The sequence below is a fragment of the Lissotriton helveticus genome, chromosome 5_1, assembly GCF_964261635.1.
Source record: "Lissotriton helveticus chromosome 5_1, aLisHel1.1, whole genome shotgun sequence".
Taxonomy (NCBI): Eukaryota; Metazoa; Chordata; class Amphibia; order Caudata; family Salamandridae; genus Lissotriton; species Lissotriton helveticus.
This window is the reverse complement of record NC_136065.1, coordinates 343,703,115-343,720,037: the sequence shown is the minus strand read 5'-3', so window position 1 is coordinate 343,720,037 and position 16,923 is coordinate 343,703,115. Positions and strand designations below refer to the sequence as shown.

At 47.1% G+C, this 16,923-nt stretch overlaps 1 protein-coding gene across 1 annotated transcript in view; it reads left to right on the top strand.

Moving 5' to 3' along the window:
- FAAP20 (FA core complex associated protein 20) overlaps positions 1–16,923 on the top strand; it is a 99,699-nt gene that overhangs the window by 23,401 nt on the left and 59,375 nt on the right. Inside the window, exons 2-3 of the mRNA XM_078642461.1 lie at positions 2,401–2,497; positions 14,452–14,599. Coding sequence (XP_078498587.1) covers positions 2,445–2,497; positions 14,452–14,599 — 201 coding nt within the window. The 5' untranslated portion in view covers positions 2,401–2,444. The remainder of the gene's footprint in view (positions 1–2,400; positions 2,498–14,451; positions 14,600–16,923) is intronic.

Genomic DNA, 16,923 nt, shown 5'->3' with positions numbered 1-16,923 from the left:
CACTCCGCTTTGGCGCCGGGGCTCAGGGCGCATGCGAGGGCAGCCCCCGCCCTCTCACTCAGCCCGGGCTGCTTTCTGTTTTTACAAGCACCCCGTTTGGTGCTTTAACATATGGCAGCAGCGCCACTGTCTAAAGAGGCAGGTCGTCAAAGAAATAAATGGTTATTTAAAATGAAAATGCGAAATGAGGCGCTTGTATTTTTATCGCGGATTCCCGTCCCGTCCGCCCGCCCTGGTTTTTTTGGGATCCATTTCACGGCGAAGCGCTGACGTCTTGCAGACCCATATTTGAGTACAGCCAGCCGTCAGCTGCCCATGAGCAGAGACTCTAACGACGGGACAGCACGCACATACACCCACAAATGCACGCACCTCCTGAACCCTGGCTCGGGGTCAGAGGAGTTCTTTGTTTGTTGCAAGGTTTAGGAATCCTTCCCCTACCGGATTCCTGTGCCCCCACGACTATTTTTTTTGATAACCGTACATGGGTCACTTGTCTCTCCTCCGTGGCCGAGACCGATCCACAGCTACTTACGTTGATGGGAGTGACTGATCCACGATCACGTGCCTTTGCTGTTGGGAGTGTTCAGTGTACCAAAATGCACTTTTGATGCTTGAGGGCATCTTTGCAAAGCTCCCGGGGTGGTGGTGTCTGAACTCGGAACTGCTCGATGTTACTTTACACGACATGATTGTTCCAGACCTGTCACAGCGAGACATTTCTTTGCCCTGGGTTGGTTGCAGCGGATCTGAGACTGCCTGACAGCTCCTTGTGATTTCTCCATATCTAACACTGGCTGGCATTTCTCAGTACATCTGCCGATTTAGCCATCTCTCACTGTCTTCCAGAACAAGTCAGGGGGAGGATCCCATGTATTGTTTAATGTCCCCCAAAATACGATCTCCCTGTCTGGGTTTGTAAGCAAATCTTTCCCTGAACGACTTCCAGTTATCTGCTGGAGAAAGTGGTTGCGCCCCTCGCTTCTATGCCCCTCCCCTTCCCCACACACATTACCAGCAGCACAAACTTATGCGCACACAGTACGACAAACACACCAGCAGCAATTTACTCACTCACCCATCACCACACCCAAGTATGCAAACACACCCACTGGTTAATTAACACACAAAGTGAAATACTAGCAGAAGAGTATTTCACCATAGACAGAAACTCCACTACACACGCATCTTACACACGCACATACAGCAAATACACACCACTTACACCATAAGCACCAACACGCTTGGAATAAAACACATTAGCACTAGACTTACCAGCACAATGCACACAACGAGAGAAAACATACACTAGTCACCCCACCAGGGCAGTGTATCAAGATCAGCAACCCATACTCACAAGCACACACCATTACTATGCGTGCTGCAAACACAGCTTGCACACACAGGACACACATTCTGTCATAACGCACACATCATGCATACATAAAAGAAAACATGCCCACAGCATACACTGCGGGCGCAAACAAAAGACGCTGCACACAAAAAACAACACCACCAAACGCACATATATGACCAATTAAATGCACACAGCAGTCGCGTGCATCACCCAGGCGCACGCATGCACAGCAGAGACAACGCATCAACAAAGCGCACATATTACATACGCATGCAGCACTCCAGCAACAACACACACCATACATAAGGAAATGCACACAATGCACATCGCCATCACACAGGGGAACCCAGATGCATATCCTAACAGCACCTCATGCACAGCGTCACGTATCACCGGCACCACACACACACACACACACATACACACTGTTTATTATCCCAGCCTGACATGACATTTATAAGGACAGCTGCAGAACTGGCATTTTTTCATGTATGTTGTATTTATTGAAAATACAGGAAACACAAACACATCTCCTGCCTCAATCCCAGACAAAGGGGGAGGACAGAGTGTTCCAGATGTGCCCTTCTGCATATTCCCAGCCCCAACCCGATTTTGTACCACGCTTTATTTTCACAAATTGTGCTTTTAATCTTCACAAAAGTTATTTACAAAAGTTTAAGCTATTGCCATAATAAATCACAATAACTTTTATTTAAGTATTAATTATAAAAAAAAGACATTGTTATTTGTAATATCAATACATCTAAGTCATGTAAATACAACACATATTGCATTACAAATGCTATAGGTGTCACATTTGCGAAAGTTGAAACTATTGGCATTGTAAATGACAAAGCTATTAATTTCGCTATTTTCAAAACCAACACATAAATGAAATATTTGTCATTTACAATACCAATCGCTCAAACTTTCCTAATGTGAGACCTATTGCATTGCAAATGCTTGTTAGTAATTGAAGTTCTTCGCTGTTTCAGCTTTCCATGATGATTGCTCAACTGATATATTCTGTAATTTATTTTCAGTGGCTCCGTTCTGTGCTACAAGCGGCATACTTAAATTGACCGGCATGGACAGGAAGAAAGGCGGCCTCCTTTCCAAACGAACTGCGCTTCAGCTTCGGTATGGGTGAATTTGTGATGAGCATGCATGCATCTTATTTAAAGCAGAACCTCTGGGGTAAATCACTATGATGATGATAGATAGAGGCGACCCTTTGATTGCTACCGCGTTGTTGGGTCATAAAGGGCCTTCGGGCGACTGTGATGTCTCAAATCCCAGGAAGACGTCATCAAACACAGGATCTTGCTGGAATGCCTTTTGGTGATGATAGTTGCAATGCAGGACTCGGTAAAGAGAACTGTTTTTTTTGTTTACTCCAAACTGATCATCAAAAATTAGTTTTCCTCTTGTTAATAATGAGCGTTCCCTAAAATACACATGTGGATCGTGTTGTGTTATTTAACTTGCAATCAATCAACAGGAACTAGTTCTGTTTAGTGTGCTATGTGTCTGCACACATAGCACACTGAACAGAACTAGTTCCTGTTGATTGATCGTAATACCACGGGGGAAACGAACTAGTCTCTCTGGTTCCTCTCTCTCTCCTTTGATTCTAAACGTGTTGTTTAACTTCCCATTACATTCAAGCTAGTTGTTTCTTTCTATTTACTGCAGTTAAACATACCATACTTGATACTAATAGCAAAAACTGTGCGAGATCGATTTGAAAAGTTTTTTTTCATTTCTGATGTGTGCATTGAGGGGGAGAGAGGGGGTACTCTGCCTATGTTACATTTATTGACTGGAGTCTGGCTTTCACATTCTTTCCACTGAAACGAATTGAAATCGAATGGAAATGCCTTAAATATATTTTTTATTTAAAAGGAGCCGGTCTAGCACTTTTGGTACCTTGAGTGGAGATCTTTGAAAGTGATGAAGCATAATACTTGCCTCGAATTCCATCAAAGGAGCGATGACTTACTTTTAACATTGCTTGAAGATTTTATCCCACACCCCAGAGGATTTTTTTTCCAAATGAGGACAAATAATGCATTTTAAAGCATAATTTTCACATAAGTGTGTTCAAAGCCACAGGCTTCAAAAGCATGCTCATTATATAATCAAGTACATTCATAGTGTGCCAGAACAATGACGTGCGACGTTTCCCAGGAGTTGACCTTATTTTTTTCCCAAAATGTGCAGAGGATGCCCTCTGTTTGTGAGTAATTATCTCCGTTTGTGCAGGATCCAACATTTTTTTCTTGGGCACCTCATGCCAAGAATTCGTGCAGTATGAGTGTGCCACAGTTTTGCCATTGATGCAATACATACACCAAAAGCATGTCAAAAATAAACTCGAGAATGTCAGGGCCAACGTTGCCCCTCCCCCACATCTTAACGCTGGGTTTGTACTCCATACTGCCAAGAATTGTCCAATATGCCAGTGTCTGCATTTTCCCATGGCTGCACCATATGCAAGGACCTAGCTCTAGTGCGAGAGTGCCAGTATTTTGCCATGCATGCGCCTTATGCCAACAATCTACTCCAGTGTGCCAGCATTTTGCCATGGGTGCCCCTTATGCCAAGAATTACGTCTAGTATTCTACTGCTACCATTTTGACATTCATACCCCTTATTGCAAGCAATACATCTAGCATGCAGGAAACAGCATTTTCCTACGGATGCCCTATTTGCCTACAGTTACCTCTGCTATGCTTGTGTCAGCATTTGCACTTTTACTCAAGTTTGCCTCATTCATCCTCAATTCCATGCCACTCGCTCTGTTCACAAATGCATACACATGCAACCTCCCCCACACATGCATACACCCTTGTTTACCTGTTGCCAGCTGCCTGCGCTTGTCTATTTGAGCTCCTCAGCTGCTTGTACACGGACCCTCGGGAAGCATGCAGGTCCTTCCAGCTTCAGGTGCTAAAGCAGGAAACTGAAAGAGACTCAGTCATCCAGTGATAAACCATTTTGTAGGTCACCACACTCAAACAAATCAAGAGACCTGCCACATTTGCGACCACCCAGTATTGGTGCCTCCATATTCTCGCCCTTCTCTTTCCGGTCCCCCGAACCGCTGAACCCAGATAGACCTCCCAGGACCTTTTTTCTTTCTCAGGATCTTTCTCCTTGGGGAGCAAAATATAACTTTTGCATTAGCCACGATCTGCTTGAGATTGTTGCCACCAAGGTGCCTCCAAACTCCAAGTTACCTTTAGGAGACCCACTAGCATAGCTTCATTTAGGTATCCTTCACAAAAGTATGTGAGGGTTAGGAGATTGCCAGGGTGGAGGGTAGCCAGCTGCATGTCACCAATTCACCCATCCTCCCGTGGCCACCCTTGCAGTCAAAGGTGAAAGGAGGAAAAACAAATGGTAATGTCTGGAGCAGATCACTGCCAACATTGAAAGTACTTTTTTCTTCCCAAAGACAGATTTTTTTCTTTTTCTTTGGCATTGAGAATTTCCCATTTAAGTAGGCTGTACAGTTATACTCTGTTCCCCTGCAGGTTGAGTATCCCTGCAGTGTTGTACACTTGGGGAAGCTCTCTTGGAAGATTACATATTCTCATATTACCCTTTTTTGCAGGAAAAGTAAGGGCAATGAGTTTCCTGATTGAATACATCTCTCTTGCTGTCTGAGTATCATGGCTACATCGGTCGTTATCTTGGGGAGAAACCTTTCTGACTATTAGGATCAAGATAAGGGAGAGAATGTATTGCCTCTTTCATTAGAAGTCTCTATACTGGAGCTGTAGGTTCAGGGGTTGCTGATTGTGTACCAGGAATCTTTTCAGTGGTGTCTATCACTGTTGGAGTACATAACGTTTGAATGAACAGTCGCCATGATGATGGTGGGGTGAATGGGGGAAAAAGGGGAAGGCACTTCTCCCTCCATGATGGATATGAACCACCGTAGGTGACAAAGTATGGGGCCTGAACCAAAGAAAAGGGAAGTCACTGTGGCTTCTTCACCCAACTGAGGCTGAGCCAGACCAGTGGCCTCCCTTCTGAAGTGTTTCTTTTTGGCTGGAACTGAGCTGGTGGAAGAAAGTTGATATAATGGAGTCAGAATCTTTGACGGACCATTAGACACATTGTCTGTTGAGGAATACTAGAAATTATTGCTATCAGTTGTGCAATTGATCACTTCATCCTGCTTCTTCATTCAGTCCAATGACTTGATTAACTCAGAGGAAAACTATCTAGCGAGTCACTCCCAGCCAGGCTTTCACCTCTGCCATAGATAACAACACGCATGTTGAGGAAAGGCTACTCGCCACACAGGTTAAATTGGCAATTGTGTGCCCTGACACTATTGGTATGTTGACCCATATTTAGTACTGTCGAATCCTAAACTTTGCTGTACTCCGTGACAACATATGCATTGTGATATTGCCCACTCATCGTTCATTTAAATCGTGACCAGTCAGGTCAAACTGGGTTTCACTATCATCACGACTCCTAGTCTTCCGAGAATAATGGCTTAACGCACCTGAATGCGATCAAGGAATGCAAAGCTGTATGTCTCTGAGCAGTGCAGAAAGTCATGTATCACCCACTCCCACTCAAAGTAGAGTAGGACTTGTTCTCACAGCATGTAGTCATCGCAGTCCAAATCCAAAATGAAGAACAAGAAGTCCAAGTGGGCCACGTCCCAGCCTCACCACTCTTAATTCTGAAAAGTCAGACAGGCAGATGCCGCAGTTGATCCCGATGCACTCTGAATTACCAAGGCTATCGCCAACGCCAGAACAGATCGAGGCATTTAAGGAAGCCACGTTTGCATCTTCTGGACCCTACTCGCTGCCTTTGTGGGGCTTTAGGTCCCATGGAAGCCTCCAACGGATTACCACCGACATGTCTGCCCTAGGTGCCGTCGGTGCCTGCCGAACCCACTCTGGTTCAGCTTCAAATGCAGAGCCGTATCCACACCCAGCACTGTGATTCATTCTAGTTCCTGCCACATTGACACCTAAGGTGGACACCGATCTCATTGTTCTGTCTGACTTTGAATAAAATCTGTCTGGACCTCTGCTGACGTGATGTTGGTGGGGATGAATGTTTTTCGCAAAATTGAGACAACAATTTTTATCTGGACCTACAAGAGGCTACTGGCCTCAAGACCTCCTGATAGAGGGCTGGGTTTCTCCCCTAGACCTTCCACATTTGTTGTGGTTATTAGGCGAGAGGATGAAGCCTTAGATTTGCAGTTGCCTTCCACCGAGGGAAACTACAGTGTCCTCCCTGAAGTTTTACAGCCAGATAGACTTCATCTGAACCTTTAGTACCTTTAAATGAAACCCTGAAGGACACCTTCTTGGGCACTTGATCAAATCTGGCTACTACCAACCGGTAAACGGACAGATGGCATGTCACAGACCTGCTCCGGGTGACCCTTCCTTCCTGACTCAGCACCCTCCATTTGAAAGCTTGATTTGACCTCTGCTAGCAGGTTTAACCCCAATTGTTTTCCTACAACACTCCCAACCCAGAGTGAAAGTCAAAAAAAGTGGCACCTATGGGAAGAGGATGATTTCTTCAACTAGCCTTGCCCTAAGGTCAGTTAATGTCAGCTCTGTGCTGGGAAGGTACTCCCATTCGTAGTAGGGCATGGTCACTGATATCTTGCCAGCAGTATTTCGAGCCAACTTGGCACAGACTATTTAAGATGGGCAGGATACGGTCAAGTATGTCATACGGTCGGGATATGACAGACTGTTTATACACAGCTTTGGCACCAGCGTGGTCTTTAGACGCTATGCATGGATGAGATCCATGGGCTTTTAGGGTGGAAATTCAGGCATCACTCATGGATATGCCTTTTGACAGGTCTTGCCTTTCTGGTGAAAAAGCCAACTTCATCCTTGAGCACTTCCAATAAAGTAGAGCCAACGGGCGCGCTTTTGGTCTCTCCACTCCCTCAAGGCAGTATCCCCAACAATTTTACCCTATTTGAGGGCTCTCTAGGGATTTCACCTACAGCCAGCATCAAAGCCCACCACCCCAACAGCATGCAACCGAATCCTGTCAGGGTCGAGGATCCAATGGACAACGTTCAGACTCACCAAGTTTGCACACTTCCTAGTACCCAGCCACTTTGGCAGCCACCTCAAAGCCGCTTTAGTATGCCCTTAGCCGCACACAAACACTCAGGCTTTGACTCATCATTTTCTCCACATGTGCAAGCCATACAATCTGACTAGTGGATCCCACAGATCGGCCAATGTCTTGCCGTATCTTTCACGGCCGTTATCGAATTGTATTTGCACCTAGAGGTGGCACAGGGCGTCTTCCAGCAATGGGAAGAACCCTGGCTCGATCTCTTTTCCACTGCAGAGAACACGCAGTGTCTGCACTTTTGTGCATGTGAGTTCCCAAGAAGGAGACTCATTCCTTCCTGCAGTTACCTCTCCTGACCCATATTCTGAAGAAGATAGGAATGGCTAGCACCAAGTCATCCTAGTGGCTCTGGATTGGGGTCAGGAGAGTGGCACCTGGAACATCTGGGCATGAGATTCTGTCCTCCCTCTAAGGCCGCCACTTCAAGAGGATCCTCTGTCGCCACAGGAAGGCAGGGTCCTGCACCTGGATCTGCACAATCTACACCTCCATGTGAGGAGATTGAGTGGTAGCAGTTGACTACATTCGATGTACCTCCTGAAGTAGTGGATGTCATCCGGGCAGCCGGGTGCCCTTCAACAAAGACTTTACACAGAACATGGTTGTCGCAAGGGGTGGCACTAGTAACATGGACCCGTTGTAGGTCAGACTGTTGGGAGTGTTACTGTTTGTTTTGTACTTAGCCCAGCAAGGACTTGCAGTGGACACTGATATTGGTTATTTGTCAGCCGCTTCAGCCGTTTCGCATTTACCAAATAAGTTGTTCAAATCAGTGTTTGTGAATCACTTTCTCTGATCCATATGTTTCTTCCTAAACCCTTCACGCTGCCACAGTTAAACCTTAATTTGGTCCTCACTTTCATTATGTGTACCCATTTTGATCTACTGCACAACTGTTCCACTCGTTTTTGCTTCATTTTTGTGCCTTTCTGATCTCTGTTCCACTCGTTTTTCCTTCGTTTTTGTGCCCTTCTGGCCTCTGTTCCACTCGTATTTTGTGCCTTTCTGCCCTCTGTTCCACTCATTTTTTGTGCCTTTCTGCCTTCTGTTCCACTCGTTTTTGCTTCGTTTTTTGTGTCCTTCTGCCCTCTGTTCCACTTGTTTTTTGTGCCCTTCTGCCCTCTGTTCCACTCGTTTTTTGTGCCTTTCTGCCCTCTGTTCCACTCGTTTTTGCTTCGTTTTTTGTGCCCTTCTGCCTGCTGTTCCACTCGTTTTACCCTTGTTTTTTGTGCCCTTCTGCCCTCTCTTCCACTGTTTTTTTGTGCCTTTCTGCCCTCTGTTCCACTAGTTTTTTATGCCTTTCTGCCCTCTGTTCCACTCTATTTTGCTGACTTTTTTGTGCCCTTCTGCCCTCTGTTCCGCTCGTTTTTTGTGCCTTTCTGCCCTCTTTTCCACCAGCGCTCTCTGACGCCTTGTCAGCCATCCCTCCCACGGGATCCCTAATTCCACCATTGAGCTTACCTGCGGTGGAAGGCACGTCTCCTGGTGTTGGAAGGCACATCTCCTGGCGTTGGAAGGCACATCTCCTGGTTGCTTCTGGCGATGGAAGTCACGTCTCCTACTGCTCCGCGCTGGCACCCGTTGCACAATGGCAGACAGTGTGATGCCAGCACGTTTTCAGTACACGATGACGTCACAAGAGTCAGACTCTCACGAGAGGAGTCTGCAGCTCCAGGAGAGGAGCGTGATCCTCTTCGCCCGCCCCCACCCCAGCTTAGCTCCATTCCGAGCTGCTGGTTTGGGTGAGGGCGGGCAAATGGAGCCGGAAAGGCTAATAGCCCAAAATACTACCAAATACTACTGAAGGGCTACACGAGCTACTCCCGGGGTCTCCGTGAGCTACCGGTAGCTCGCGATCGACCGGTTGGAGACCCCGGGGATAGATAGATAAGATAGATAGATAAGATAGATAGAGTGAGGGCGATAGATAGAGTGAGGGCGATTGATAGATAGAGTGAGGTTGATAGAGTGCGGGCGATAGATAGATAGAGTGAGGGCGATAGATAGACAGATAGGCAGAGACAGATATACAGACAGATAGACCGACAGATAAAACAGATAAGATAGATAGATAGATAATATAGATAGCAGGGCTCGAAAATTCCACGCGACCACTCGCAAGTTGAGCTAAATTTAACATGGTCGAGCTTTTTTTAGGTCCAACTCTCCCTTTCTCGCGAACAAACCAACTTTTGTCCTCTGTCTGATTGACAGATAGATAGATTGACAGATAGATAGATTGACAGATAGATAGATTGACAGATAGATAGATTGACAGATAGATAGATTGACAGATAGATAGATTGACAGATAGATAGATTGACAGATAGATAGATTGACAGATAGATAGATAGACAGATAGATAGATAGACAGATTGGCAAAGACAAATATGCAGGCAGGCAGACAGACAGAGGGCGATAGATAGAGTGAGGGCGATAGATAGAGTGAGGGCGATAGATAGAGTGAGGGCGATAGATAGATAGAGTGAGGGCGATAGACAGATAGAGTGAGGGCGATAGATAGGCAGATAGACAGACAGATTGATAGATAGAGTGAGGGCCATAGATAGAAAGATAGATGGTTGTGTGTGTGGGGTGTTGTGTTTGTGGGGGGACGTGTGTGTGTGGGGGGATGTGTGTGTGTGGGGGATGTGTGTGTGTGGGGATGTGAGTGTGTGGGGGGTGTGGGGGTGGGGGAGCTATGTGTGGGGGAGTTGTGTGGGGGGGTTGTGTGTGTGTGGGGTTGTGGGGGTTTGTGTGTGGGGGTTGTGTGTGTGTGTGTGGGGGGGTTGTGTGTGTCGGGGTTGTGTGTGGGGGGGGGTTGGGTGTGTGGGGGGGTTGAGTGTGGGTGGAGGGTGTGTGTGTGGGGGGGGTTGTGTGTGTGTGTGGTTGTGTGTGTTTGGGGTTGTATGTGTGTGGGATTGTATGTGTGTAGGGTTGTGTTTGTAGGGTTGTGTGCATGTGGGGTGTGTGTGTTTGGGGGTTGTGTGTGTGTAGGGGGTTGTGTGTGTAGGGGGTTGTGTGTGTGTGTGGGGGGGTTGTATGTGTGGGGGTGTGTGTTGGGTTGTGTGTGGGGGGTTGTGTGTGTGTGTGTTGGGTTGTGTGTGGGAAGGGATCGGTCAACCAATTCATGCTGTTAACAAACATCTATTTTATTTATTGCTTAGCAGTTTCATGTAGGGCTTTACTTATTGTTTTGCACTTTTATGTAGCACTTTGAAATCTTCAGGTATAGAGTGTTTTACAGAGGTCTGTTTCTAGCTACATGCAGGAAGTTTACACACGATCACTGACTTTTGGCAGCAGCTGCTACTGGTATCTCGCACAAAGTCTTATATTGTAAAGGGGCCTTTCCAGGCGTTCGCCGCATGATCACCAGACCCACCCTCTGATCCTGGCGAGAGTATACCTCAATGCTGTTCCACCAAAGCGCACTACTTCCAACACACGCTACAGTGGGCTGGAACCTACAGATTGTTATTATGTGCCATATTGTAATAGTTTTTACTCGAACGACATTGTCTTTCTAATAGGTTGTGCAAAATTAAAAAAACTTTAATATAAAGAGAAGAGTTTAATAAATAAAAAAAGAACGAACAACACCACACCACCAGGCTCCAGTATCCAAAAAGTGCACAATCTCCAAACAACCTGTGGCTGAAAAGAGAAGGTTGAGACAGAGACAGAGTGAAGTGAAGTGGAAAGAGATACAAACAGAGAGGTGGGCCACAGAGAGATGAGTTTGAGAGTGAGGTGAGGCAGATGGGGGGGGGGGGGCGAGATACGGCGAGCTGTAATGGAAACTGCAGATGTTGAATTACAGAGAACTGTTACAGGGGTAGAGAGAAGCCTAGAAAGTGGTTAAGAGATAGGTGGAGAACTGATAAAGATTCAAAAGGCAAGTAGACAGAGGTGGCACTGACAAGTGTATTGTGAGTGGTGAGGTAGACAGAGGTGAGTTAAAGCAGGGCTGGTTTTGTAGGTGAGGTGCATAGAGATGTAGAAAGAGGGTAAACAAGAGGTAAAGAGGAGTGAGGTAGAAGAGATGATATGAAATAAGGAGAGATGGGATAGAAAGATATGTGAGTGAGACCGAGAGAGACAGGGAGGATGTAGTAGAGAGGTGAGACAGAGATAGGGAGAAAGGGAAACGGAGAAGCGAGGTAAAGAGATGAGCATGAATGTTGTGATTGGTGAGGTAGATAGAAAAGATACATGAAGACCGATCGGGAGGTACGGGCGTGAATAACGATTGTGGAAAGGACTGCAGGGGGTGCACTAATGGGGCGTTAGGGATGGGGGAGGAAAATCCTAGGACCAGAGGAGTTAGTGAGAGAGGGAAGGCATGAAAGATTAGGAATTGTGAAAGAAGAAGAGAAGGGAACAGAACATGGATAAAAATGATGGGCAGACTCGAATCTGAGCGACGTCATGGTATTGGAGAAAACTAAAGAAGTGAGGGATGGGAAAAATAAGGAGCGAGGATCTGGTAAAAGAGGACCCGTTTTATTAAGAATAAATAATTCAGTAAAAAAGCTAAACTGTATTTGACGATTTATCTCCTGCTGTGCTTCAGTTCACAAGCGGCCCATGCAGCCGGTGTCTGTTCACGAGAGGCCCTTACAGGAAGGAGCTCTTGGTGCACAAGCGGCCGTCACAGCAGTGTATTGTGCACACAACGCTTTCTATGTATTCCGATGTTGAGCTTGAAATAGCCCTCGCAGCTTGTGCGTTTCTGGGAGGCCTCAGAGACGGTGACAGTGCACGCGAGGCCTCGCGCCTGTGTCTGCTCAAGGAAGAGTGCGAGCGTGCTCGCGCGCACGTGCGTTTTTGCAAGAGGGTGTTCGACAGGGGATATAAGGTGGGGAGGACTGCATGACACTAACAGGCATGACAGGAAAGAGTCCGAGATTGACACAGAGACAGGGAAAGATAGAGAGAAAGTGGTTAAACAAAACAGAGGAGCGGGCCACGGTGACAGGGACACGAGCGAGTCACACTGGCTGAGAGAAAGAGGAAAGCAGGCAGACTTGGTGTGATTGGATCACACTGAGGACACAAAGTCAAGAAAGAGGCAGAGTGCGTTCTGGAGAGACGGGTCAGAGTGGCAATGGAAGAAAGATAGAGAGTGACACTCGTAGAACAGGACAAAATGACACAGAGAAAAATAGACGACAAGGGGAAAAATGTACTCCGTGAGGTAGAGTTACTCGTGGGAGGCTGAAGTAAGGTGACAGAAAGGGAAGGTGGCAAAAAGAGAAGCAGAGACTCCGAGAGAAAGAGACACCGAAAGAGTCAAATAGTGACACAGAGAAAGAGACAAACATAGACATCCCCTCAAGGGCAGCGAGCCGCTGGGAGAATATAGAAAGTTGTGGAGAGAATGATAAGCAGAGACACTGGGTGCAAGAGAGAGGGGGCCTACTGGAACAGGGTGTCACTGGAGAGAAGGTTCAGTCACAACTGAAGGAAAAACATGTACATGGGTGGAAGAGACTGATAGGTACATGTAAGAGGAAACCGGGGAAGGGACAGGTTGAAGACACCCTGAGACTGAGAGAGGTTGTGAAAATACGAGCGACAGGGTGACACCGAGGGAAGGGCAGAGTTGCACGGATAGACAGACTGACACCGCAACTGTCGATGCGCGAAAGGAGTCGAGTGACGCAATGCAAAGCGCAGGCGCTATGAGTGAAACGTACTTAGGCCCTGGGCAGGGAAGGCCTTAGGGCAACAGTGATAACGACACAGAATGAAATCAAGGGGTAGAGTGCAGCTAATACAGAGAGACGGTTAAAGTCAGAGAAACAGGGTGACACTGAACTGCGGGACTACGAGAAGCAGCCACCACTCTGAATCTGCAAGTCGTACACGTTTTAAGACAACGGATTCGCAGACCTGCACGTTTTGCGGCATTACAGAGCTGCGTATTTGGAGAGTAGAGAATCCGTGGACCTGAGAGACATATCGCAAGAAGTTAAACGTGACCGGGCAGTGGCTGGAATGAAGCAGAGCCGCACACGTTGGGAGTCAAGATGTCGCACTCCAGAATATCTAGAAGGAGACATCTATCGACGTATGGAATAAGCTTTGTATTTCAGCGTCTAGAGAGTGTGGAGCTGCAAGCAGCTGATGCGGGTGGAGGCGGAGTGAGGTGGGTGGCATATAAAGAGGGATGGGCAGTGTATTGTGCAAGGAGCAGGCACTTCAAACAAGCTCTCGGCATTGCTGTGGCGGGGGCGGAGAGTGCATTCCTTTCAAGTCTGATGCGGGGGCAGGGGAGCAGCAGCCTTTGAAGTCTGATGCCGAGGCACAGACAAATGGTGGTGTGTGATGTGGCTGGCGATGATGTGCATGCGCCTGGCTCATCTGAACTGTATGCTATCCGCAGTGGGTAGACTTTTTAGGTCTGCTTACTATAAATCTTGCCTATCATCCCTTCGGGATGTAATAGGCGAGACCTAAAAAGGTTGTTCACTGAATGTGAGAAGTGGTGGTAGATACACGTCATCCAAGCAAAAGGATGGTAAAGAAGCTGTCCCCTAGAGGAAACACTCAGAGGGAGGCAAGCCATAGATTAAGAAAGCCATCCAGTGGTAAGCAGTGGGCTGGCGCTGAGCGCACTGTACATTTTTGGAAGGTCCACAAGATGACTTTCCACAACAGACAGCTTGTCTGTAAGCAAGACCGAAGGGAGGGAACTGGTACAGGGTGTATGTTTGCACTGTAGATGAGTTCATGGCACATAGGCTCGTATAGTGGAGGGCGGGTCGTGGTGCACTTTACATCTATGCTAAGCAGTTTCTGTCCTGCAGTATTTGGCAGACTACTGATTGACTGGACATAGTGGAGAGAGCCAGGTCTTAAAAGCACTAGTGAGTTTTTTTGGCCCATTTAAAGCACAGGTTACACCAACGGGGGATGTGTTTTTTGTCTTTCAGGCAATCAGTCGAAAGCTGTTACTGGCTTGGGGCAAAAGAACTGAACGAAGCCGAAAATGTTTGGAAGGAAGTGCTGAACGCTGCTTATCCAGACTTGAAAAGCAGGAACTGGGAATCGATCCCCAACCTACCAGCATTCCCGGAAACGGTACTACCAAGTGGGAGAGGGCGGGATCTGAAGATGGATTTAGAACCTGTTGTACTTATTGCAAGTATTTTCGATTGCGCAGACCAGCATATGTTATGTTTGCAAATTGAGTCGAACTCGGTAGTCGTTTTAGTTATTAGTTGGTAAAAGTTTTCTTTAAACTCTTAGGAACTTTGATCATGTGAGGTCTTGTTGAGAGCCAGAGACAAAAGCAGAAATATTTTCTGCCCGTTTTTAGCCATGTGCAATAATTAGTTTTGTTCTTACTTTTACATCCTCACTTTTACAGCCTCTTGAAGCTGCTGGTAACGGAGAGTGCATAAGTTAGAAAATGCAGAGAAAAAACAGGCTCCAGTGCAGTTTCCTCACATTTTTTGTTGTTGCCAAGGACACGAGCACAAATATGATTTGTGACTGGGAGATTCTGCACTTGATATTTGTGCAAGGGTCTAACTCACTGTGTACTTTTTTTTGACAGTTACACTAAATCCTAATTTAAACAAGCATTAGAAATGCAATCGGGCTCGGATTTATTTGAGTTTGAGCTAATGGCATTGTAAATGCCAATGTCTTTTTGCCATGTGTTATGGAGTGTGTGCATGTGGTGTGTAGTGGAAGTATCTTGGTTGAATTGTAATTTTACCAATGGTGGCATGCTGTGCTTTATATGAATATGTTTAAAAGTAAAGTGTACCATACTGCGATTGCTTGGTGGAAAAGTGCACTGCCGGCTGGAGGTGTGTGTGCCTGGTGGAAGGGTGCACTGACGGCTGGTGGGTGTGTGCTTGGTAAAAGCGTGCACAGATGGATGATGGTTGTTGGTGTTTGTGCATGGTGAAAGCATTCATTGACGGCTGGGGGTGTGTTGTTGTGTGTGTTGTTTTCTGTGTGCTGGTGAGTGTGTGGTGGTGAGTCTGTGGGGGTGAGCCTGGGGAGTGAGTGTGGTGGTGAGTGTGTTGTGTTGAGTGGTGACAAGTGTGTGGTGTTGAGAGACTGAGGTGTGTGGTTTGTGTGTGCGTTATGTGTGTGTGGTGTATGTGTGTGTGGTGTTTTCTGCACACTCACACACTGCCCCTACACATTCACACACTGCTCACCCGCACACTCCCAATGTCACCCTGCATAGTCACACACTGTTTACCCTGCACACTCATTCTGCACACTCACACAATGTGCACCCTGACACACTGTCTCTGCAGTCACTCTGCACTCACTGTCACTCTGCACTCACTGTCACTCTGCACTCACTGTCACTCTGCACTCACTGTCACTCACTGTCACTCTGCACTCACTGTCACTCTGCACTCACTGTCACTCTGCTGTCACTCTGCACTCACTGTCACTCTGCACTCACTGTCACTCTGCACTCACTGTCACTCTGCACTCACTCTGCACTCACTCTACAGTCACTCTGCACTCACTGTCACTCTGCACTCACTGTCACTCTGCACTCACTGTCACTCTGCACTCACTGTCACTCTCCACTCTACAGTCACTCTCCACTCACTGTCACTCTGCACTCACTGTCACTCTGCACTCTACAGTCACTCTGCACTCTACAGTCACTCTGCACTCTACTGTCAATCTGCACTCTACTGTCACTCTGCACTCACTGTCACTCTGCACTCACTGTCACTCTGCACTCACTGTCACTCTGCACTCACTGTCACTCTGCACTCACTGTCACTCTGCACTCACTGTCACTCTGCACTCACTCTGCACTCACTCTACAGTCACTCTGCACTCACTGTCAGTCTGCACTCACTCTGCACTCACTCTACAGTCACTCTGCACTCACTGTCAGTCTGCACTCACTGTCAGTCTGCACTCACTGTCACTCTGCACTCACTGCCACTCTGCACTCACTGCCACTCTGCACTCACTGCCACTCTGCACTCACTCTGCACTCACTCTGCACTCACTCTGCACTCACTCTGCACTCACTCTGCACTCACTCTGCACTCACTGTCACTCTGCACTCACTGTCACTCTGCACTCAGTCTGCACTCACTGTCACTCTGCACTCAGTCTGCACTCGCTGTCACTCTGCACTCAGTCTGCACTCACTGCCACTCTGCACTCTCAAGCTGCACTCTAAAAATGCACTCTCAATCTGCACTCTCATTCTGCACTCTGCACTCTGCACTCTCAAACTGCACTCTCAAACTGCAATCTGCACTCTGCACTCTGATTCTGCACTCTCAAACTGCACTCTCAAACTGCACTCTCAAACTGCACTCTCGTACTGCACTCTCATACTGCACTCTCATACTGCACTCTCAAACTGCACTCTCAAACTGCACTCTCAAACTGCACTCTCAAAC